The sequence below is a fragment of the Myotis davidii genome, unplaced genomic scaffold (assembly GCF_000327345.1).
Source record: "Myotis davidii unplaced genomic scaffold, ASM32734v1 scaffold238, whole genome shotgun sequence".
Classification (NCBI taxonomy): domain Eukaryota; kingdom Metazoa; phylum Chordata; class Mammalia; order Chiroptera; family Vespertilionidae; genus Myotis; species Myotis davidii.
In genome coordinates this window covers 2,660,077-2,685,860 of record NW_006293779.1, presented here as the reverse complement: position 1 = coordinate 2,685,860, position 25,784 = coordinate 2,660,077, and the positions used below count along the sequence as shown (strand labels likewise).

General features: G+C 46.7%; 1 protein-coding gene across 3 annotated transcripts in view; it reads left to right on the top strand.

Annotated features, from left to right (window-relative positions):
• Positions 1-10,788, top strand: part of LCLAT1 (lysocardiolipin acyltransferase 1) — a 128,310-nt gene extending 117,522 nt beyond the window's left edge. For 2 of the 3 annotated variants that reach the window (XM_006767422.2, XM_015566346.1), the window contains one exon: positions 7,089-10,788. In XM_006767422.2, the coding sequence (XP_006767485.1) occupies positions 7,089-7,591 (503 nt within the window). In that variant the 3' untranslated portion in view covers positions 7,592-10,788. The remainder of the gene's footprint in view (positions 1-7,088) is intronic. The other variant, XM_006767423.2, reaches the window with a different exon arrangement.
• The last annotated feature ends 14,996 nt before the right edge of the window (positions 10,789-25,784 follow it).

Sequence of the window (25,784 nt, the reverse complement as noted above, 5' to 3'; positions counted from 1 at the left end):
CTCTGCCATCCTGATTGCCCCTAGCCGCCCTCCCCTGCTGGCCTGGTCACCCCTAACTGTCCTCCCCTGCAGGCCTGGTTGCCCCCAACTGCCCTCCCCTGCAGGCCATCTTGTGGCCACATGGGGGCAGCCATCTTGTGTGTTAAAGTGATGGTCAATTTGCATATTAGCCTTTTATTATATAGGATTCATTTCTCCCTTAGACTCTACCTCCACTCTTCTGTCTCCTGAGGTCTGACCTGTGTCTCCCATAGGTAGATGGGATCATTTCATTTCAGTCTATCACCTCAACTATATCTATACCAAACTCCTTACTTCTTCCCAACTTAATTTCTGTTTGCTAGTGTCGCTGTCCTCTGTACTCTCCAGCTAGAAATGTTCTGGTAGGTGGCTCACAAATATTTAGTTTATCTATTCCTTTTGATGAATGCCAAAAATTTGTCTTGGCCTAGGTCATTTGAACAGAGTTGGGTTCTTCTTAGCCCAAGTATAACCAAAAAAATCTTTTCCTATTAATAATGGCCCAGTGAGATTATTGTTAGTGCTCAGTCATGTACCCTCAGCTTCCACCACAGCAGCATGCAGTCATTTATGTTGCTCATCATTAGGCATGGGGGGTTGGGGGACAAGCCATTATTATGATCAAGAATTGCAAATCATTTGAAGTTTTTATTAAAATGAACACAATTCTGAAATTACTCTGTTCTCAAGCTTTATAACGAATGGTTGGCCCAGGGCTATTGGCTGCAAATAGACCTTCCCTAGTTTCTTTTAAAAATAGGAGTTTAGCAAATAACATTCCACTCTATTTCTTGGATGAATGCGACTCTTGGATGCAACTCTTTTTTTCCTGTATATGACTGAGGTTCAAATACAACTGGGCTAATAATTCAGAAGCAATAAAAAAAAAATAGAGCATCCAACTTTCTGGCCAACCTGATACCATTTTCACTAATTGATAATGAGTTTAAAGCCACACACGTTTAAATTTGCCATTTTAAGATATAATTTACTACTATCTCATTGATATTTCAATGAAAAGGAATGCCAACAAGGTTGAGACATTTTTATTAAGCCAATTATGACAATTATCCATTTAGTCAGCATATACTTATTGGTTGCTTATAATGAGACAGCATTGAACTCAGTGCCATCAGACATACAAAAGCATTATAATACCCATTACTCTTGAGAAACCTATATGATCTAGTAAAATTCCTGATTGAGTTGATAAGTTTTAAAAAACAATGAAAAAACTATGAGATTAAAAACCTGTTTCCCTATGATTCAGTGACGAATTCCTGAGATCTATGACAATTTTTAGAAGTCTCGGGTGTTAATTTTCATTTATATTCTATTTCAACAGGGGTCTAGAGCTGATTCTGAGACTACTTTTAAGTCATTCTAAGTATTTAATAGGAATAAGAATGTTGTCTTTTCAGGAACTCCACTCCACCCCTAAAGCAGGGACAGCTTAGTTTGACTTTGAAACTGACTTTGACCTTGGAACTTAGAGCAGGATCTCTCTCTCTCTCACACACACACACACACATACACTTAAGTGAGAATAAGTTACATCACAACAGTATATGAGACAAATTAGCCTTAGAATAATTGAGCTGTTTTCTAGGCTGAAAAATATACCAGAATGCAAGTTAAGCCTTCATTTTGAATGGCAAGCTAGTGTTTCTGAGAGTCTTAGTGAATTTACTTTTGCTATCAAATTGCCTTTCCCAGTGTGGGCAGTATTTTTGTATGTATAGCAAGGGTTAAGAAAGGTGTAGGTTACATCCAGAGAGAGACTTAGAAGATAGTCCAGCCGGAGAGACTGGAAGCCATACTGTGACTGTAGCTGAACCAGCGATAACAGAGTATTTCTATTTCTGTAGAGAGACAGGAAAATATTGCCCCAAGAGTCACTGACAAATTTTCATAAGAATGATGGATAGTAGCAACACCATAAAGAAAAAGCTATAGGCAGAGATAAATGAACCACAAGAGAATATTAGTTTATATGGTCATTCTACTCACTTATAAACCTTCATTTCCTCTGTCAGACTAGATACTTACTAAAAGAAAGTTTATTCATAATATTAAGTAGCAAATTTACTGTAAGCAATGTAAATTCACTGGAATAAAAGATAACCTAGTTCAACATAGGAATGTGATAGATCATACCATTTCTCACTTTATTACAGGTCAGTGAAGGAACCATTTAAAAATTCACATGTGGGCCATAATTCTTTCAAATATAATTAGGTTTTCATAGTCATACCTAGAAGAGTAATGGAAAACTTTTTCATTTCAGAACCATATGCAGAAACACACCATAATTCAGTCCATTTCCATTGGACACATTCTCAATTAGAACAGTGTGTTTCTTCCACTGAGGATAAATGTTGATTAATTGATGTTTTTGTTTGTAATATGTTCAGAAATGGAAAGAATTTCAGTTATGTTTGCAGTATAATTAAATTAATATATTTAAGTTTGTCTAAAAGACTTTTGCTCCCAAACTCAACATTTTGAGAGACTTTAAAAAAAGATAATGTAAAGACCAATTGTATTCTTCCAGATTCTAAAGTTTAATAGTGGTGCTTGTTGAGAGTACCAAACTACAATTTGGGGGCCTTGCTCCAGTCCTTTTATGCAATGGAGTGAGCTAACTAACACTGGGAGGCAGGAAAACTAGATTCTAAATTTAGTCCTTTTATTCAGCCAACTCTAAGCCTCTTTGAAAGAGTACTTAATCTCTCTGATCTTCAGTTTACTAAATTGAAAATGAGAAAGTCTTCAACTGTCTCCCAATATTAAATTCTTGAACCTAATCACCAGGGCTGTAGAATGAGAGGGACCTAGGTTAAACCATCCCTGCCCCTTACTGGCTTTGCAGCCTCAGACAGAATACTTAACCTGGGTCTTAAGATCCACTTCATGGGGTTATTGAGAGTATTGAATAAAATAACATGAAAGAGTACCTACATACTGTTTGGAATTCCGTGTATTTATTTATTTTCTTAGTCTCATAGTTATTGAGGAGTCATTTCTCTAATAGTTGTTTCTATGTTCAGAGCCATGTGGAGAATACAAAGATGAGAAAGACCTGCAGCTTGCCCTTGAGACATATATAGTCTAATCCAAGAGATATGATTTTGACATAAACACTTAGTATAAACTAGAAAAATGGTTAAATGCTGTAAGAGAAGCTCACATAGAGAGTGGTGGGATTTAGAGAAGGAAGACAATGTGTACATTCTCATCAAATCCCAGCGTCCCGATGACCAGCAGAGAGTAAAACATAACCTTGGGATGTTACATTATTAACACAACCATGGTGATGTGTACGTAAGAAGCGGCTGTTACCCCTTACAGGTTGTGTCAATTTGTATTGAAAAGATAACAGATCCTGAGAGGATTCACTGAGAAGGGCATCTTCACTTTATGCCAAAATGCATCACTTGGTTTTAATTATAAGGAAACACCAGACAAACCAAATTGAGAAACATTCCACAAAGTAACTATCAGCATTAGTTCCTGGATTGATCTGGAACCAAAAAAAGGACAATTGTGGAACAGTTGGCAAATTTGAATAAAATTTCATATATAGATGAGCTAATAGCAAAGTGTCGATGTTAATGTAATTTTGTTTACCAGTAAGTGCACTGTCTATATGTATAAAAGACAAGTGACCTTTATGGCAGAACGACCAGAACAACTGATTGCTATGATGCACACTGACCACCAGGAGCTGCACTTCCACAGTGGGAGCACCGCTCAGCCAAAAGCCAGGCTCACAGCTGACAAGCGCAGCGGTGGTGGCGGGAGCCTCTCCCACCTCTGTGACAGTGCTAAGAAATGGCAAGCCAAGCGGTAAGGAGTGAGCAGGTGGACTGTAAGGAGTGAACAGGTGGTCGGTTAGGAGGGAGCAGGCAGGAGCGAGGGGTCCTGATTGCAAGAGGGCGCAGGCCGGGCTGAGGGATCCCCACCCCCCATGCATGAATTTTGTGTATCAGGCCTCTAGTGGTTGTATAAGATGCTAGAAGTGCGTGAAGTTTACTGGAAGTCTTTTTAGTACTTTGCAACATTTTTTGTAAACCTGAAATTATTTCAAAGCAAAAGTTAGAAAAGAAAGATAATGGATTCTCATATAGTATAAATTCTTTGCATTTTAAGATAGTTAAAAAAAAGACCTAAAGGTTTTAGATTTATATGTGAGAATTAAGGAAAGCTAAGTGCCACCACAAAGCACTTAAAATTTAAAAATACTTTACAGGTTTCACTCGACTCACAACCAAAAACTAAAACAATGCATACGAATACAGATTACTTAGATCTCTCTTATAGAACTGCTGTGTCTTCTGCAGCAGGACTGTTTTCTAACAGTTAGCCTTTTTGTTACATCTGAATTTCTCCATGTTAAAAAAAAGTCTAATTTACCAATTCTTTTTTCTTTCCCAGTTTATTTTTAGTAATTGCATTTTATTTAGTTTTCCGTAATGAACCAAGTGAAAAGCAGTTGTGGTAAATAAATCATGTGCAGGGGAAAGCAATACATTATCATTAGGATCCCATTATCATTTAATTAGGCATTCCATTATTGCATTGGTGTCTCTGGCTTCTCCTGGTCTCTGACTAATCCTGAAACAAATCCTTCTTTGTGGACAAATATTAGCCTGTAATAATTAGGGTATTCTTCTAAGCTGAGGCTTTTCATTAAATCTCTTTCTGATTAAGATAGCTCTCCAAGTACAGACTGATTTAATTTCATGTGATTTATCCACTTGTGTATCAATGTCTGGTAGAAATTGTTTTTAACATCAGAGGATTAGAAATATTAAAGTCATCTTTATAGTCATAGATCTCCCCAGTATGTAAGACCTTGCTGTCTGAATGGTCCTGTAAACCTACATCTGATGTCACTTTGCTAAATTTTAGAGTATCACAAGTGCTGCAACAGGCTATCATAGAAAACAATACACTGATTCTGTTTTATATTATAATATTGAGCTTAGGGTTAGTACATTCTGTGTTCCTTGGGTTTAGGAATCAATTTTCATTCCAAATATTTCAACATATTAAATGTGCTGTTCTCTTTTATCAAAAGTTCAGTGTCACCAGAAACAAACAGACTGTAGATAAACATCCTGAATTAGGAGCCTCCATGGACATGAATGTTATGTGTTTTGTTGTTTTTTTAACTCCTTGGACTTGACCATTAGTGCCTCCTGACCCTCTGTTTTCCTTCTGCTTTTCCTCTAGTTTCCAATGATGAACATGTAATTTTGTCCGAAGTCTGTGCAGTTATTTTCACTTTTTATAACAAAGCCCTTATTATCTGATTATCTTTATAAGAGAGTTTTCACACCAAATTGAAACCCAGTTCTTACCCTTAAGTAAATAGGAGAGTCAGTAAACATTGACAGAAGACGTAAAGAAGCACTAAAATAAAACGAGCACAACCTAACAAGTTCAGTAGAAAGGGTAGCATGGTGGCAGATGATGGGGAACTTGCTGCATCTCTTTATTATTATTAATATTTAAAGAAATTTAAATAGAGTGAAATGCATAGACTTTAAATGTACAATTTGATGTAATGCATACCTAATCTAGATATAGAATGTTTCTGCCACCCAGAATATTACCTCATGACCCCCTTCCAATCAGTGCCCACAGCCCACTACGGTACCATGGATTAATTTTGCCTGCCTCATATAGTTCTTTAATGAATCAAAGTCCACATCAAAAGTCTATCACTGACAATAACATGGAACAGAACAAAATGACATTCAGACACTGCACCAACACTCTGTGTGCCCTTGGCCAAAACACTTAACCTCTCTGGGCCTTGCCTGCAGTGTTCGATTAGGTGATCCTCATGATTCCTTAAAGATCTTACACTCTGCATACATTTGTAATCTCAAAGGCCCCACCATCCATTTGATTCCCTGGGCCAGCAAGAAACCTCGGCTACATCCACCTTTTCACTCTGTGACATCAGTTCTTCCTTGTAACTTTGTCAGACATGTCACTTCCTTTGACCTCTACCTTCTATTTCTTGTCTTTCCTGCCTTACAATGACCATCAAATACTCTTCCTACCTCTCTTGCTCTTGGTCCTCTCCAAACCATTCTTTCATTGCCCCCAAGGTAATTCTTGCTAAAATGAAACCATGGATCTTTTCCTGTTAAAAATCCTGAAGTGGTTCTCTACTACTTGAGCTGTTTCTCCCACCTGCAGAACTGAGTTCCAATTCCCAAGTTTGACAATGAGAGCCTTTACTGCCCACCTCCAGCCTGCTCTTAGTGCCCCAGCCCCACCCTGCTCTTTGCCAGAGGTTCACCCTGCCCCCTCCAACTGCCTCACCTGTTCCCTCCCCCCCTTACAGATGCACCTCTGGTCTGTTTAGGGCACTATGCATGCCTGTCTCCCTAGTTCTGTTGTGAACTCATGAGTAAGGTTAGGGCCCATGTTTTACTTGTCTCTTTATCTCTAGCATCTAACATATGACTTTGCTGAAAACAACCCCAGAAAAATTCATCATGAGAGTGCTAAGGTTGATGGTAATATTGGGTCACAGTCTTACTAGGACTTCAAGTTGGTAAGTTTTTAAAAATAAAAATAAAAAAAAATCATATGGAAGTTTTCATGGGTTTCTGGCCACTTTATCAAGTCTGATTCTGAGTTTTTCTTTCCAGTAGCTGTCATGGTAATATTGGGTTAAAGGTGGACAATTTGTGGTGTATTTGGAGAGAAGGGTGTATTAATAGGAGGCATCAAAGCAGTGAATCTTATAAGAGGGCTGGTCCTGTGCCTTTTCATTTGTCTCAAACCTGACTTCTGTGCTTACCTTTTTAGTTCTAGGATGTAGGTTACTGTTTCCACGAATGAAGATCATTTCTCTCTAAAACCAAAATGACTGGTAAATATTGACCCGAGTGCCTGGAACGCCAGTATTTATAGCCCTGTTTGTTCCTCACGGTTCACTCTGTTCTGATTGTTTTTCAGGTTTTGGCTCTGCCTTGCATTGTGAGTCAGTATTGCTGCCCAATTGTCTAACTCGACCTATGCTTCCATCTTTCCACACCTAGGGAAGAACCTCGATGCTGTCCACGACATCACGGTGGCGTACCCTCACAACATCCCTCAGACGGAGAGGCACCTCCTGCAGGGGGACTTCCCCAGGGAGATCCACTTCCACGTGCACCGCTACCCAGCAGACACCCTGCCCGCGTCCAAGGAGGACCTGCAGCTCTGGTGCCACAAGCGGTGGGAGGAGAAGGAGGAGAGGCTGCGCTCCTTCTACCAAGGGGAGAAGAATTTCAGCTTCACCGGGCAGCCTGTCATCCCTCCATGCAAGTCTGAGCTCAGGGTCCTCGTGGTCAAATTTCTCTCTATACTGTATTGGACCCTGTTCAGCCCTGCCATGTGCCTACTCGTGTATTTGTACAGTCTTGTTCGATGGTATTTTATAATCACCATTGTCATCTTTGTATTGCAAGAGAGAATATTTGGTGGGCTGGAGATAATAGAACTTGCATGCTACCGTTTTTTACACAAACAGTCACATTCAACTGCAAAGAAAGATGAGTAAGATTGTAAGGTCCAGTGTGACAACCTAGGAAATATTTGGGAAATGTAAGCCTTTGTCAACTGAGATGCGTTTTTGCATGACTATGTCAAATATTTCCTACTACCATCATTATTTGTTAAAGATACTTTGAACTTAGTTTTGTGGAAAAATATTGCCACACACATGATTTTTTTTTTAAATCTCTGAATGTAATTTCAACATGCAGAGCAGGGAGCAATTGCTGTGAATTAACTCGGGCCAGAGTATTCTTAAACAATCATCAAGCTGTTCACAGACAAGGTGCGCACAAGGTTTTCTCAAAGGCTCAATCCCGTTTTCTAACAAACTGTGTACAAGAGGCGCAGCACTGGCCCAGCTCAGCTGCTGGCACTTCCGCCTGGCCCCTCCCTTCCAACTCCTTTCTGTGCCAATCAAACCACTGTATCCTTCCTTCAGACCAGAAAACAAAACTCTTGTCCTTTGACCAAATATTTTGATAGAAGCCCTTCATTATTCATAAGACCGTGGCAGTTAGCCTTGCACCACCTGGGAGTGAGAAGACCACCTGTGCCCTTTTCTCCTGTGGAGAATAGCCTTGGGCTGTCTCAGAGCAGCCGCAGACTTTCCACTCAGAAACCTTCATTTGCTTTTTAACGATGGGAACTAATTCAGTGTAGTTCTTCACTTCTATTTAATTGGGTATGCTTAGTGCTGGTTTCACTACAGCATGTCAGCAGGTATAGCCTCTTGTGTGTTAAAAACTGTAAAAAGTCACTTTTTTAAAGGAAAGTGTAGAACATTCTGTTGCTGCAGTCAGAAACTCTCCTTTGAAGTTGTCTCTTGTGAAATATTTCTCCAAAACCTGCCTACAAAAGGAAGGTTAGTGCGTTTCATGTGCACGGAACTCTAACTTTTGCCATTAAAACAACAACAAAACCCTTGCAGACAAGGCAGTAATGGTTTATCCTAAATTACTGAACTCTCGTAGCCTTGACAAGCTCTTCTCTTAAAACCAAAATAACACAAAAATGAATCCTTTGTTTTTTAATAACAAGAGAGGGATCTCATTTTTAGTCCTAGGCTTCCTCTTTCAATAGTAAAATTTAAACCCAGTTTTGACCAGTTGTTCACCTATTTCAGTCATTTGGAGTCAGTGAAAAACCCAGTAAACCAATAGCACCAGCCTCCCAAGGCATGAGAAGCACATGGTCATGTTCCCCTCTCCTGAAGCTGCCACTGCTTTTTTGTCACATAATGAGGATGCTCCTTAGAGCAGCAGAGAATCGGAGGCAATTAAAAGGCGTTAGCTGTTAGCAAACCTGTCAGCTTTACTCCTGCCTGGAACCCGCCTCAAAAGCTGTTTATGCTCCAGGTACTCTTGGCACGAATGTCTTCCCCTTACTTCCTTCTCATTTCTGCTGGACGGTGACTTTTACAAACAGTTGAAACATGAGGTACACACATTGTGAGCTGAACTTACCAAGTGGCTTCTTTGAGAAAGTCCTGTCTGCACAGGGCAATGTGGACACCCCGTCCTCACTGCGGGAGGACTAGCAAGGGCCTCCGCCAGACGCACCAACTATATGTAACAGCCCTCGAGGCTGTTAAACCGCCAGGAGCTCCTAATCAGTTATTGTGTGCATCTGCTGCAAGCCCAGCCGTGTGTCGTTTTTAGAGTATTTTTATTTTAATATTTTTCCTAATAAAGGAGGTTTCTCTCAGGCTTCCTTTGGTTATATTTGGAAACACAGAACTAGTCTTAACAATCAGGATGGCGATTGTCCTGGGCATAGGGGAGAGGTGCTCACACTGCAGCCCCTCTTCCAACCTCACCGCTCACTGCTCCCAGGGCACGTCCTCCTTAACACACTGGTGGAAGGAAAATCCTTTCCTTTCTCTGTTAAAAATGTTTTTTTCTCATAAAAATAACACGTTTAAGATAAAATGCAAACTTTTTTAACCTGCCCCAAATTCATAAGCACTAAAACTGAGGTATAGAGACTCTACTTCAGAAAAAAAAAATTGCTTATTTGTTTTCCAACACACTTGTATTTTCTCTTATTTAAAGAGATTAAAGAGCTAAACGGTTTCTGATTTGGAACTTGGAGCCATCTGAAGTTGGCAAGGAATGTCAAGTAGAAATGAATTTAGTTTCTGTGTTGTGGTGGCCTCAGGAAGGACCCCTGCACACCTTCCCACATCGTCTCTGTGGACTCAGAGCAGCTGCTGGCACCCACTCATCGCCCTGTCAGGCCTTTGCAGGTGAGCTCGTTGGCCTTTGAAGTATTTCCAGTGCTGTGTGTCCAGCTGTTAAATCGCTACCACTCGGATACGCTTTCAGTAACGTGCGTGTGGTTTATAGAGGCTGTGAACGTTCCACTGGAAATGGGAGCCCAGGAGGAAGGCACCCAGGTTCCTCCACCAGAAACCTTTCCCAAAACAGCTAAAGGAATTGTGAGATTCAGCGGAAGAACATGGTTAAAGGTTAGAAGAAATATAAGTGTTAGAGCCCATAATTTAAAACTAATAAAACCCTTGCTTGTGTGTAATACTATTACACACAGATTAGGGGAAAATAATAGCGTCCACTTGAGTCACCTGGGAGCCGGGACTGGACGCTGCCGAAAGGACTTGAGCGCTGGCCCCACCTCATGCCCCGGCACTTTCACAAGAGACTCTGAAGGAGGGGAGAAGGGGGGTGCCTGCTGGTATTCAATTGTTTACATTTCTTTATATAAATAATGTGCTCTCAGTGCCTTAGTTACAGGTCCCTTTCTTTTTCTTGTTCCAAGAATTTCACAAGGTGTTTCTTAGGTAAGTCTCTTCGCTACTCACTGAGAGTGGTTCATTAGCCACCGGGCACCATGGTAAACACGACTCTGAGATGCCACCAGGAGAAGAGCTGGAACTAGCATGGCATACTAGTACCTGGGTGCCTGGGAACTAGTATATGCCGTAGAGAACACTCACGGTCTTGTCACAGGGTGCGCTTCAGGTTAGATGTGGCCCAAAAGGTGTCTTGTACCGACCTTAAATCTTTATTTCATAAGAGAGTCTTGGTTTTGGTAATTTATTTTTTAAAGGAACATTATGTGCAAAACACCAATTTTTAAAAATAACTCACAGAAGGCCTTAGTTTTCAGTGTCCACTGGTATGTTTGTGAGTTGTGTTACCTGTAATGTAAACCCCAGAATAAATCAGAGTGAATTAGAGTTTACACGTGGGCTATGTTTCCATTTTTGCAGTAAAGACAGGGTTCTACTTTGTTTCTACACATTGCTCTAGTCTTGTAATATGTAATAGTCAAGAAAGACTAGTCACCCCTTTCAAAGCTGTTTAAAAATGACGAAGCAAGAAGGGAATATATTGCCTCCCTAACAGGGAGTCCAGAGGCCACAGTTGAATTCAGGGTTAAGGACTGTCTTCCCTCTCTCAGTTCAGCCCTGAGGGCAGGTTTGGGTTCTATGCTAATACCAGAACCAACAGCTGAAAGAGGTAAATGGGACTCCTACTTGCCCCACCTCCTACTATCGGGGTTTTCCTATGAAGCTAATCTTAGACCCAAACCTGGAAAATGTAAAAAATGAACTAAGCAAGCAGACACATGCACAGAAATCATGGAACTGAAGGGTAGCAGAATATGCCACCCCAAAATGTGTCAGTAGCCATTCAGGACACACCGCCCCAAAACATGCTGCTCTGGTATATTATTCTGAGCAGGGCACTTGAAACAGCAGGTACAGGGAGGCTTTCTTTGAACTTCCCTTCTCTGCCTTAAGACGATCCTCCACAAGGAATTTTATTCCCATAAATCCCCTCCCCGGAGTGTCGTCAACCAGGGAAGACTGCCTCTTGTCACAGGAGAAAAGACCAGAAGCCGACACCACACCCAGACTCATACTTCCCATCCCTTCCAAGGGCCCATTCACCTTTCCTAAAAGTCACTCTCCCCTAAGAGTTCTACTCCCCATCCCCCTTTTCCTATCTAATCCTCACTTTGAAGTCACCTTGGGGAGTAGTTTTTTCCCTGGGTTTCTCCCATGTATAACGAGGGACACATATTAGTAGACTTTTGTTTGTTTTCTCTTGTTAATCTTGTTTATTATGGGGCCTCAGCCAAGAACTCAGAAGGGCAGCGGGACAATTATTTTCCTCCCCCACAGAACCTACTTCTAAGCTCTGTGAGGCTCCACTGGCTCCTGGTTGTGCAACAAACACTCAGCTTGGAGGAGTCCAGTGTGGGGAACCCACAGTGCCATCCTCTGGGAAAGAGGCGCCATGTAGGGCGCAAGAGCACAGGCCTCTAGAGCCCTGTCAGGAACTGGCCCATCGATGGCCATCTCCTAGCCCCTCATGTTCTTCCACTTGACTCAGTTCACTGATGAGTTACACACGGGGCTTATGCAGCTCCCTGTGGTGGGTGGGTTTCTGATGCAAGGACTTCAAAGGCCAGTTAGGAAGCCCTGCGAGATGCACAGATGGCATTTACACACAGACAACACACTCCTCACGCAGAAACCTTTTTAAAGTAAAATAGAGGCCTGGCGCATGAAATTCATGTGTGGGTACAGTTCCTAGGCCTGGCCTGCAATCATGGCCATCTTCCCCACCTGCCCACAGCTGGTCCCACCCCCCCGTTGCCACCCACCCCCAGTTTCCCGTTCACCATCGGGTGATCAGTTCCTGATGGCCAGGGAAAGGGACCAAGAGGTGGGCAGTGCGCCTCATTGTGACTGGTCCAGTGGTTGTTCTGGTTGTTCTGCTGTTAGGGTCAATTTGCATATTACGCTTTTATTATATAGGATAGAGGCTTGGTGAACAGGTTGGGGCCAGCTGGCCTGCCCTGAAGATGGCCCTGGATCAGGGTAGGGGTCCCTGCTGGGTATGGGGCTGGCCTGGGCGAGGGGCCATCAGGGGTCTGAAGGTCAGCCACACCCCCGATCAGGATTGGGGTCCCTGCTGGGGGGCAAGACTGGCCTGGGCTAAGAGCCGCCGAGGGTTTGCAGGCCGGGCACGTCCCCGGCTTTGTCAGGAAGGACCTCCAGAATGACGTCCAAAAGATGCCTGGTCTATCCGGCCTAATTAGCATATTACCCTTTTATTAGTATAGATTACTATGACAAATTGTGTGCTCCCAGCCAGGCCAACTTGATTGGCAGGATTCACATGGGGCTTGGTGCCTGTAGTCGCTTCAGCCCCATATCCTCTTGGGTTCAAGTCCAGTGGGAAAGACCCAGAGAGTTTGCTTTCCACGTGGCTCAACCCAAGTCCTAAGTTGGGTTCAGTGCTCATTCCTGAACCACTTGCTTGCCCAGAAATATGATGGGGGTTACTCACTGCCTGGCCCCCCTGACCCCACCCCTCGGGCCAGGAGTGAAGCTTGTGCCTCTAGAGGGATGAATTTTAAGACTAGGATGAGAGAATAGGATGAAGTGATGCAGGTGGCCAGCTGTCCACCTCACTATGGAACTTCCCAAACCCCCGGGGCCCGGCCCTGCACAGTGGGACACACAGAGCCACCCAGCAGCTTCCCAGCAACACCAGGGACACCTGGGAACCAAGAGTCCCACTGGCTGTGCACAGGTAATCTCATCAACAGTCCCTCTATCTGAATGCTTCAGTCATCACCTCCACGCAGCTCACTCAGACAAGCCACTCAGTATTGGGAGCCTTTCTCTTCCCCTGGGAAACCCACTGGACACAGCAGCTCCACGCCTCTCCCTGTCGCCTGCTGCACTTTTTCCCCCAGCAGGATCTTGGCCTATCACCCATTCCTCCCTCGCCTGCCTGGACAGGCAAGATGTCACCCCACCCATACCCTCCCCTGGGGGGCAGCCCTTCCTGCTGCCTTAGTTCTGCAGGTCTGCCAGCCTCCTATCGCTCTCCCTGCTCCATGCTCTCCATGGGCCACTTTCAGTGGTGTCAGACAGCCCAGACCCTCAGCCAGGGACTCCCCCAGGCGTGAACCTTTCTGTATCAACACAACTGGTTGCCCAAACCTCATTGGTGCCAAACCTCATGTACCCCTCGCCTGTCCCACGTTTGCTCATCCTTCACCAACCCCATCCAGTCACATCCCACTTTCTGCCTACAGCTGTTCCTGATCCGTGTAGCTTGAAATGGCCTCCTTCCATGGTGATAGTTCTCAGCAATGCCTGCTAGACTGGATTGCTATCTTGTGTTAGTTATTTTTCAGCCTTATCGCCTCAGCTGGATTAGAAGCTTCTGGAAAGCGAAGATAAGGATGTCTCATATTTCGCTTAGCCCAAACAGCGTTCAGCCCAGCATCTTATCCATTCTTTTTGCCCAATAAATTCTTAGTAGTGATTCCCTGGAAGTCATTCAGAAAGGATCCTGTTCTGAACTAAAGCTGGGTGCAGAAATTTACAAATTAAAAATAACAAAAAATTGAGCCGCAAGCCCATCCACTACTTTTTTTTTTACAAGAATCCAATCATTTTTGACTAATGATATAATTTATCAAATATATTAGTATATGAACTCTTAAAAGTAGCAACTTGGCTCAAAATGTGCTTTATTCTTTGCCTTTCTGCCCACATACATGCTTTCCTTCTTTCCAAAAAACCTAGGAAGCACCAGCTTTCGGGTGTGAAGCCAACGAGACTGAAATAAAGAAGGTGAGAGGACGTCATGTCCAAGGCCCATGTCTGGTGCTGAAGTGTGGGTGCCCCGGAACCAGCTGGCCACAGAGGCACTGGCCCTGCGCTCCTCGGTCCATGGCACATGGCTGAGTAGGTGTTGCCACAGCAGCTGGTGATGCGACTTCCAGAAACGACTGTAAAACGACAAAGCCCACAGTGGGACTTTTCCATCCCATGGCTGGTGGGAGGCGGTCTGAGAGATAACACACGACTGTTGCTAATGTAAGTCACTAGGGCTTGGGAACTTGGGAACCTAGCAGCAGAAAACCCAAGCGCTGTCTTGAGTTACAGTGAGAACTCGAAAGGCAATTCGCAGGGGACCGTAGCACAGGGCACGCCTTAATGGAGCTGTTACTTGTACCGTGGCCATTTGATAATCCCAACAAGCCTGGAATATTAACACCCCTGCTGTCCCCACACAGGCACTAAAGAGTGACAGGCAGATAGATTGCAGTTTGCAAAGCACTTCCTCAGACTTTATCCACATTATGACAACATCAGCCCCAAAGGGTTAAGGACCATGCCCAAGATGGCTCAGTTCCTAAGTGGTTGAGCCAGGATTCAAACTCACAACCCCATAGTCCAAGTATAGTGCCATTGAACTCCAAGCACTTCCTCACGTGCAAGGCGACTAGTCTTGGGAAGAAACGGGACAGTGTGGAGACCTACTGGCTTTCTATTAGAAACTGACTTGGGATGGCTTCCAAACTGTGTGATCTTAAGCAAAATACTCAAAGTGAGCCTTGGGTTCCATGTCTGAGAACTGGAAATGCCCACCACCTGGCTTCCTTCCATCACGGAATATATGAGGTTCTAATCAAAGAATGGGTGGGAAAGGGGAAAGGTTTCCAGCAGGTGTCTGTAAACTTACAGACAGGGCCTGGCCTCTTCCCATCTCCACAGTGGACATGCATCCGGCACAGGACAGGGCACGCAGTAAGCCTATAGGCCCTGCAGTCCAGTCACTTAGTGCCTGGGAACAGCTGACCCCTGGTGGTGACTAGGGAATGGGAGCTCTTGGCCTCAGTCACTGACCAGCTCTGGCTCTGGCCCCAGGCCCTGTGTGGAGGAGTGGTGGGCAGAAGTTGACCATTGTTCTGCCTAACAACACCCCGCATTTGGACATTTGCAGGCCCCCTCTTGGCTCCTGCCCTTGACCTTCCTTTCTTCCAGCCAAGAAATATGACGCACTGGCCATTCTCTCCCATCAGTGATATTTTTCCTTCCCGTCTCAATAGGAAGATTGTGGGAACATTTCCTAAAAAGTGAATGGGAAGCACGCGGCTTGGTTGAGTGGCATTCGCCCACAGTGGAAAAACTGATGACATCTCAGGCCTCACATATGTGAGTAAGGACGGGAAAGGGATGAATGAGCAAACCACGTGGCTCTCTGGGAAAGGCAGCTCACAGAAGGAACCACAGGGCAAAGAAGGCTGAGGCAGGAGTGTACACCTCCCCCAGCTCCCCCAAGCCCTACCCTCTTACCTAACCAGAGTGCAGTCAGTAAAACCAAGAAATGAGCAATGACGCCATAATGTGAACTAATTTATAGAGCATACTCAAATTTCATAGGTTCATAAAAAGGTGTTCAACATCACTGGTTGCCAGGGAAATGCAAATCCAACTACAATAAGATGTCACTTCACACGTGTAAGAAAAGACAGGAGATAAGTGCTGGCGAGGATGTGGAGAAAAGGGAACCCTCAGGCACTGTTGGTGGGAATGTAAGTTGGTGCAGCCACTGTGGAAAACAGTATGGCTTGCCCTCAAAAAGTTAAAAATAGAACTGCCATATGACCCAGCAATCCCACTTAGGAAAACGCTAACTCACAGAGATGGCAGCATTACTCACAACAGCCAAGATGTGGAAATGAGCTAGGTGTCCATCAATGGTGTGTGTGTGAGGTACACACAGGCACACCCACAACGGAATATTATTCAGCCACGGAAACATGGGAATCCTGCCTTTTGTGACAACATGTATGGACATTATGCTAAGTGAAACAAGTCAGAGAAAGACAAATACCCTATGATTCTACTTATATGTGGATTCTAAAAAACCTGAACTCATTGAAATAAGAGTAGAATGGTCGCTGCCAGAGGTTGGGGGATTGGGGAAATGAGGAGATGTTGGTCAAAGGGTACAAACTTCCAGCTATAAGATAAATAACATCTGGGGGTTCATGTACAGCATGGCAACTATAATTAACAAAGCTGCATTACATACTTGAAAGTAGTTAAGAGAGTAGATTTCAAATGTTATCACCACACACACATACACACACGGACACACACAAATCGTAATTGTGTGAAGGGATGGAAATGTTAACTAGCCTTATTGTGGAAGTCATTTTGCAATATATACATGTATCTAATCATCATGTCTTATACCTTAAACTTGAGTATGTTATATATTAATAATCCTATATAATAAAAGAGAAACATGGTAATTGGCGTACGACGATACCCTTTTCATTGGCTAATCAGGCCTATATGCAAATTAACTGCCAACTCAGATGGCAGTTAACTGACAACAAAATGGCGGTTAATTTGCATATGTAGGCACAATGCAGGGAGGCGAAAGGGAAAGCAGGAAGAAGCCCCCTGCCACTGACAGTGATCAGAAACCCAGGGGGGAGCTAAGAGCCCCCAGGGCCACCTTTGCCCCGCCCCCCAGCCATGATCGGAGAATCAGGCGCCTTTGCCACCCTGGCCAGTGATACCAGGCAGTAGGGGTGGAGCCAGCGATGGGAGCTGGGCAGGGTCAAAGCTGGCAGTCCCGGGAGCTAGGGGTCCCTTGCCTGGGCCTAAAGCGGGGCCCACAATCGCGGGGCCACTGCCGCTGCAGATCCCCGCTGCCCGGGCCGGACGCCTCGGCCAGAGGCATTAGGCCTGGACAGGGGCAGAGCGGGAGATCACGGGGAGCTTGGGGTCCCCTGCCCAGGCCTAATGACTTGGCCAGAGGCCTTAGGCCTGGGCAGGGGCAGAGCCTGTAACCGCGGGGAGCTGGGGGTGCCCTGCCCAGGCCTGACACCTCTGCCGGAGGCCTCAGGCCTGGGCAAGGGACCGATCCAGTGATCAGCGATCAGATGGTGATGAGGGTCAACTCCTCTGGCCGAGGCATCAAGCCTGGGCGGGGGGTGGAGCCAGCAATCGGAGGGGGCTGGGGGTCCCCTGCCCAGGCCTGACGCCTGGGCCAGAAGCATCAGGCCTGGGCTGGGGGCAGAACCAGTGATGGGGGGGAATGAGGGTCTGACAGAGGCGTCAGGCCTGGGCAAGGGGCCGATCCTGCGATTGGAGATTGATGGGGGTCAATGCCTGAGGGCTCCCAGTATGTGAGAGGGGGCAGGCTGGGCTGCGGGACACTCCCCCTCACCCTCACCCAGTGCACGAATTTCGTGCACCGGGCCCCTAGTCCTATATAATGAAGAGCTAATATGCTAACGGTTGTGATGCCCTCATGCCGAAACGACTGTTTCATCAGGAGGCTGCGTACCACTTCATTGCTCCCGAGACAGGGCAGAAGCGAGGAGGCACCCGAAGGAGGTGGGACCAGCCTGAGGCGACTTGTGGGACCAAGGGTGGGCTTGAAGCGGCCAGAGAGGCCAGAGGGGTCGGGGGCAGAGCCAGGTATGCTCAAGCTCTGGGTGGAGAGGTTAGGGTGTCAAAGCAGGGCAGCGGGCGGGTGGGCAGGACTGCATGATTTCACATGCTGGGCTTCTAGTGTCTCAATAAAGCTTGAGGGCAAACATGATCAGGTCAGCAGCTCAGACCTGCTGCTCACCCCCTCACTCAGGCAAGCACTCACTGAGTCTACTGGGGACAGAAGGACGGGGGAGGGGACTGTGAGGGGCAGTGCACTGCAGCAAAGCTACTGAGGTGCAGAGTGGGGGAGAAGAGGCAGGGCCAGTCCATGCAGGCCTTGCAGGCTCCAGCATAAAGTGTAAATGGCCTAGTGTATGCATGTTGAAGAGCTGTTACCGGGAGTAACAATCTGGTTTATCTTCTAAAAACAGAGGTCACCCTAGTGATGCATGGAGGATGGGTTGCAGTGGTTAGAAGTGGAACTGGGAAGATCAGCTCATTAATTCAGGGGAGGCTATTGGGCTGAGGCACGTATTGTCCATATATAAGGAGCAGCAGCATTTCATGCTCCCCCATCCTTTGCCAAATTTAATTTAGAATTTCACCCTTAGATTCCTTATTCTGTGGCCTAGTGACTTCACCCAACCTCCCAGCCATCCAACCAGCTCCCTGCTATATGTCAAAGATCTGCTGTGTGCTGATTCAGACAGAGGCTCTTGGGCCCCAGACCCTACCCTCATCCCCACAGCTGGTTTCTCCACTCACCCCCAATGGTAGATATCTGGGACAACACCTGTGGCTAGTATCTCTGAAATTCTGGGCAGTCTTGGGGAATTAAAGGAGAAAAGACGTGTTTACATTTGCAAGACTTCCCTTCATAGAACAAAGTCTTTAGAGAGGCCATGGGTACCACAGAGTGGGCGTCAATGCTGGCTTCTTCCCCAGCTCCTTCCTCAGGCTACTAAAGCTAGAAGGAAAGAGCCCTAGAAGGAGAAGTGATTAACACGATGTGACCAGCTCCCCCTTGCTCTGCTCCTCTGCCCTCATTTGCAACCTTGACCAGAGCTTGCCCTCTGGTGATAACAACTCTGCCCTGCCAGGTCAGTAAAGCTAAGCTAGAGTTAGCAGAGACTCAAGGTCATTGTGGTCTGTGGGTAGGACCTTTAACTTCTCTGAGGGCAACCTGGTGCTGTGGGAAGGGCACATGCAGTGGATCACAAAAGCAGCTAATGGAGACCTGGAATATTCTTGAAATAAGTAGTTAGCATAGACCTTCTCTGATCTGACAACTGTGGTCCTGGGTGAGTTGGTTCAGGACATACAAGGCTTCTCTTTGGGTAAAGCATTAATTAGCAGAACTGGGAGCATATTACATAAAAGAGCACAAATGCTGTCGGAATCAGGAAGCTGTTCCTCATCAGATATGTGGCCTTGGGTCAAAGTTGTGCCTGACCTGCCAACCTGCCCAAGAATTCTGGCATGAGGTGGGGAGCAGGGCCTTGGAGGGAGAGCTTAATTTGCATAAACCTCCCAGGCTTTGTGGGAAATCTTGGTAAGGAGTCTTGGAAACAATAACTAAACCCTTTACTGCCAAAATTAAAAATCCCCTCCCAACCCCAGCAGAAGTCAGCTTTTCAACTTGTGGAGAAGAAGTGGAAAGAAGATAGGAACTCACCATGAGGGAAGGAGGTGTGTGAGAGTGTGGAATGAGGGATGGCTGAGAGCTTCTACTTTACCTTGTTCAAGGTAATCTATACTAATAAAAGGGTAATATGCTAATTAGACTGGACATCTTCTGGATGTCCTTCCAGACAAAGCCATGGTAGCAGGGGCCAAGGCAGAGGTAGTTAGGGGTGATCAGGCCGGCAAGGAGGGCAGTTGGGCATGATCAGGCCTGCAGGGCAGCAGGCAGAGTGGTTAGGGGCAATCAGGCAGGTAGGTAGGCGAGCGGTTAGGAGCCTGCGGTCCCAGATTGTGAGAGGGATGTCCAACTGCCAGGCCTAAACCTGCAGTCGGATATCCCCCAAGGGCTCCCGGATTTGAGAGGGTGCAAGAGGCTGGGATAAGGGACCCATCCCCCCCGCCTCCTGTGCACAAATTTTGTGCACCAGGCCTCTAGTGATTCATAATTATCAGGGAGAAAATGGTCATGTTCTTATTGTATAGCAAATGCTTTGCTCTTGAGTGGGAGAGATATTGAAACAATCCAGGCAGATGCCCACTTCCCACGTAGAAACATGGCTTTTTTTGAGGTTATAGAGGCTTAAAGAGAAAGCTTCCTTTCTCTTGAAACAGAAAGAAAACCTTCAACTTGGCATTGTCAAGACCGAAGTTATGGGGGAGGAGCCTTGCCACTGACCATTCCTGAAGGAGGAGAGGTTAGGACCTAGCTTTGCCTCCTCAGGTCAGCACCCTGATCCCAAAGGGGCTGGCAGGATTGGAGTCCCAAAGCAGACACTGCTATTGGGGTCTGAGTCCTTCGTTTGTCCAAAACTGGGTTGTGATTCCATGTCAGCCATGAAACAAAAGGAGGTGACCTCCCATTTTCATCAGCTAACTCCTTCATTGACCCCCAGCTCTTGTCTGTGACCATTCAAGGACTCCCACAAACAGGACTCCCACCAACTCACAAAGTCAGGGGCCACGTGTGCTTGAAGAGGCAGCCTTCTGAGGCCTTCCACACACCCTCCAACCCTGCCCCCCAATTCCCCCCAGCTTCACCCCTCCCCTGCACTGTCTGCCAACACCCTTCCCCAGCATCCTCACAGTCAGTCTCCTTGCCTGCCAGCCTCACAGGTGCTCCCCCTCCCTCCCCGAGCTCCTTTCTTATGGCCTCAGCACTTGAAGCAATCTGTATGTTTTCTCTCCCTTGGTGGGCTGCAGGGACCTCGTGCCTGTGTGTCCTGCAGTGCTCAGTTCCATGCTCTGCACTCAGGAGGAGCTTGGAAAGGGCTTGTTGAAGGAAAGATCTGAACTCAAACTTGGAATAAGAGCATCTGCTAGTGGGTGCTGCTCCTTTAGCTATTATATTTCGCTGGCTACTCCTCAGCCTATGAGTAGAATCGCCAATTGTAAATAGTGCCCCCTTCTCCCCCCCACCCCCCGGGCCCATCAGGCCTTTCACTCAGTCCTCAGACAACCCTTCCCATCTGTGAACGGAGCAGAGGGGTGGAAGGGGAATCACCCAGGTGGGTAGCTGTGTCCTAGAAGCTCATGTCTGAACGGACCGGCCCATGTGAATGTGCTAGAGCCGGGGACCCTGAGAGCAGGAGCTGTGGCCTCTGGAGGGCCCTCTGGTCCCCACAGGGAGATTGCTGGAAGTCCAGATTCAGTCTGAGGGGACGTCTCAGACCCACATCTGGAGGCCATTTCACGTCCAGCTCACACCTCCCGGAGAATCAGCCCAGGTTTTACTGTGTTCCACGTCCTTCCCCGGCTGCGCTGGCTCACATTCCCGCTCTGGGGTCAGAATGAGAAGCAGGCTCGTTGACTCGCATGAACTCATTTGCTCTCCAAGCTCCTCTGCACCTGCTCCCTCCTGAGCCCTGAAGCCAGTCGTTTCCACAGCAAACAGTCATAAAGGGCCGGAAGCGGCCGGGACTTCAGGTGCAGGGGAGTGAGTGTGAACACTTTGGCAAGGCCCATTGCATACAGATGTTTTTAGCCATAAACCGGGAGTGGGAGGGGGGTGGGGGACTGCTAAGCACTGAGAGGGCCCGGTTGCTAACGACAAGGCCTGCGAAGAGCATTAGGCTGATGCTCAGAGGGTGACTCAGAACCTCCGCAGGTGCTGATGTCCACACCCGACAGGCTGGGTTGGGACTCAGAGCTAGAGGCCCCAGGAAGTTGGGTGTGCAGCCCAGGGAGCCATGCCACAGAGGCAGGCCCTGAGTGTGCAGGGGGTGCACTGACACCCCAAATTCCCAAACCCACGCTGTAGCACTTGAAGTGATTTGTATGCGGTGCTGTGTTAGACTACTTTCCTCGATTCTAGTTAGCACGATGCCTGACTCCTCTCTGGGGTCTCTACCAAATTCCCAGGGTCTGCAAATAAGACACAAAGTCTGGCCTGGCTGGTGTGGCTCATCGACCCATGAACCAGAAGGTCATGATTCCCAGTCAGGGCACATGCCAGGGTTGCGGCCTCGATCCCCAGTGTGGGGAGTGCAGGAGGCAGCCCATCAATGATTCTCTCTCATCATTGATGTTTCTAGCTCTCTCTCCCTCTGCTTTCCTCTCTGAAATCAATAAAAGTGTATATTTTTTAAAAAGACACAGTGTCTGTATCTGAGAGTCTCCCATTGTGTGAGGACGGGCACACGCACAGCTGATGGCAGATGGGACTGTGTCTTGTACTAGGACAGAGGCACAACGTGCAAGGGAAGCATGAACCAGAGAAGGAAGGCACAGTCAGGCCTGGGACAGAGGCAGGGTGATAGGTGACCCTCCCTAGTGGCTGGGATTTGGACAGATGCCAAAGGGAAAGCACAGGGCAGTGCAGGGAGCAGCATTGGCAAGAGCGTGGAAGTGCAAAAGAAGTGACAAGTGCCCTAGTGTGCTGCAGCGTGGCCCGGGTTGGGTCATACGCAGGGAGGATGGCTGCTCTGGGACAGTGATGGTGAACCTTTTGAGCTTGGCGTGTCAGCATTTTGAAAAACCCTAGCTTAACTCTGGTGCCATGTCACATACAGTGGGGCCTTGACTTACGAGTGTCCCGACTAACGAGTTTTTCGAGATATGAGCCGTCTCTCGGCTGATTTTTTGCTTTGAGTTGCGAGCTAAAATTCAGGTTACGAGCCAGCTTCAGATACCTCACTGCTAGTTGGCGCAGCGAACGTCACAGTGAACGCCACAACATCAGCCCACCATCACGTGTCTCACTCGTTCACAATTGATTTGACATACGAGTAATTTGAGTTACGAGCTCTGTCACGGAACGAATTAAACTCTTAAGTCAAGGCCCCACTGTATTGAAATTTTTTGACATTTGCAACCATAGTAAAACAAAGACTTATAATTTTGATATTTATTTTATATATTTAAATGCCATTTAACAGAAAAATCAACCAAAAAATGTCATAGGTTCGCCATCACTGCTCTGGGAGATGGTGCTGAAGTGGAGGTGAGATCCGGACAGAGGAAGTTCCGAAATGCAGGAATAAGGATATTTTCCAGTGTTTCAAACGTGAATTAGTTACCAACTGTTATGAAGTAAGAGGTTTTACAGACAAAGCTGGGTTCTTGTGACCCATCTGGGACCGTGGCTCCCCTGTGACTACACTTAGCTGTGGCCGGGTGGTGGCCTGCTCTGTTTGAAGTGCTGACAACAGAGGCAGCCCTCGCAAACGCATGTGCACACCAGCCTGGGGCTTGGTGTACCCCGAGCACCTGGGACCCAGCTTGGGGGTTCTCTCTTTGGAAGGTCTGGTCAGGGAGGGCCCTGCTGAGGCAGGAGGTGGAACCGAGTCAGATTCCTTGCTTTCCCCTGACAAGCCCAGCCCTGCCAGGCGTATTCATCCCCGCATCACAGCTCATGGTCTGAGGACACCTGCCAGGAAGGGACTCACTCAATCAGCACATCCCTGCACCCACCACGGCTTTGCAGGCAGGGAGGGAGCCGTGGGCGTGAGCCAGGCCAAGCTGAGCTTCCTCGCCTGAGTCACAGGGACAATTTTGTCTGTTTCCTCTGCAGCCCTCCTGGGGGACGGGGTGGGGCGGGTGAGTCATGTGAGCCCTGGGCAGCAGAGGAGAGGAGGGCGGTGAGTCACGGCTCTGCTTCTTCATCAGAAGCATATTAGAAACCAGAGGAGAATGTGTCCACGGCCAGGTCTAGGGCCCAGCTTGCTGGTAACTGTCCACTAAACCATGAAAGATGTGCCTGTCACCTGAAGGGCTTCTCAGTTCAGATGGTCTCACCTCTTTCGTCGCTGGGTCCCAGGGTCGAGTGACAGTGTTATCTGTGTGGTTCTTTGGTGCTTGTGTGTGTGTCCTGGACGCTGTGACAGCAGGGACCCGTATCCTTAGCATCCAGTCCATTTAAAATGAAATCCTGAATGAACAAATGAGTGAATGAACACACTGCTCCATTTGGAGCTAAGATTTAATCTAATGTGTGGGGTGTATATGTAACCTATTTAGACATATAAAATACAGGTTTAGAGTTGTTCATATGAAAAAATAATACAATCATGAATAAATAATACAAGAATAAACTCTGTGTTTCCCATACTCACAACTATAAGCCTATGTTTGCCCCACCCTGTTTTCTGTATGGAGTAACTTTGGAAGAATAAGAATTCACAAACACTAATAATAGAGCTTGCTTCCTGGACCAAAGCTGGGGACGGGCATCTGGAATAAGAAAATATTTTCAGCTCCTCTCCCTCCCCAACCCCTGTTGGCTTTTACGACGTGGCTCATACTAACCGCATTGTTCCACACTGTCTCATGTCTGTGTGTCCGGCCTTGGACTTGCACCCATGTGGGGCTGCTGTTCCATGTCCTGGCTCTCTTGGAGCCTTTTCTCAGCTAGGTGGACTCCACACATGGGTCTGGGGTGTTGGTGTGGCCCCTTGTCTCTTGGGTGTTGTGTCAGGTTCCTGAGGATCTAAAGGCCTGCAGGGGAGCCTGCTGGGATCTGACCCCAGAGTGGAAGGGTGGGGGAAGCAGCAGCGTGGGTGCTGTGCCAGAGCAGGGACCACAGGCAGATGGGACAGGGTCAGGGCTGAGTGAGGTTAGAGTGCATTCTAGGGAGCTGTGGTATAGGGTACACTGTGAGCTGTGGTATCGTCCTCTATTGCAGCAGTTCTCAACCTATGGGTCGCAACCCTTTCACAGGAGTCACCTAAGACCATCAGAAAACACATATATAATTACACTAGAGGCCCAGTGCACAAAAAATTGTGCACCCAGGGGGGTCCCTCAGCCCGGCCTATGCCCTCTTGCAGTGTGGGACCCCTCGGAGGATGTCCACCCCAGTGGGGACCCTCACCCCATGGAGGTTTGGCCAGTCTGGGTGAGGGGCTGAAGGCTTTTTTCAGGCTGGCCACACCCCCTTTAGGGTCAGGGGTCCCCACTGGGGTGCCTGGCCAGTCTGGGTGAGGGGCTGAGGGCCATTTTCAGGCTGGCTAAGCACCCTAGCGACATAAGCTCCCAGCCTCTCCTTTTTTTCTTTTTATTCTGGGATTTATTTACCTTCTATAATTGAAACTTTGTTGCCTTTAGCAGAGTCCTGTGGAAAGCTTGGCTTCCTCCATCACCAGGGGCAACCCACTCCTGCTTGCTCCAGCTCCGTGGCCATGGCTGGCTGAAAGCAGGTATCTGGGGGTTGTTTACCTTCTATAATCAAAACTTTGTTGCTTTGAGTGTAGCTCAGAGCTGGTGGCAGGTTGGCTTCCTCCATCACTGGAGCAGCAAGCCTGCTTGCATCAGCTCTGTGGCTGCCGGCCGCCATCTTGGTTGGGTTAATTTGCATATAGTCACTCTGATTGGCTGGTGGGCATGGCTTAAGGGGTAGCAAAAGTACAGTCAATTTGCATGTTTGTCTTTTATTAGTATAGGTTATTGTTTTTGTGATTAATCACAATGCTTTAATTATGTTCAATTTGTAACAATGAAAATACATCCTGCATATCAGATATTTACATTACGATTCATAACAGTAGCAAAATTACAGTTATGAAGTAGCAACGAAAATAATTTTATGGTTGGGGGTCACCACAACATGAGGAACTGTATTAAAGGGTCGCGGCATTAGGAAGGTTGAGAACCACTGCTCTATTGCCAGTGAGCTAGCTGAGCCCAGCGGGCTGGCCTGGGGCTTGCACAAGAGGACAATGTCTCCTAGGACGATGATGGATTATTTATTTCACTGGCTCTACAAATCCAGAGCCTCCCTTTCCTGACCATCTTCCCTCTGGCAGTGCATTATATGTCAAATATATCTCAACAACGCTTTAAAACACAA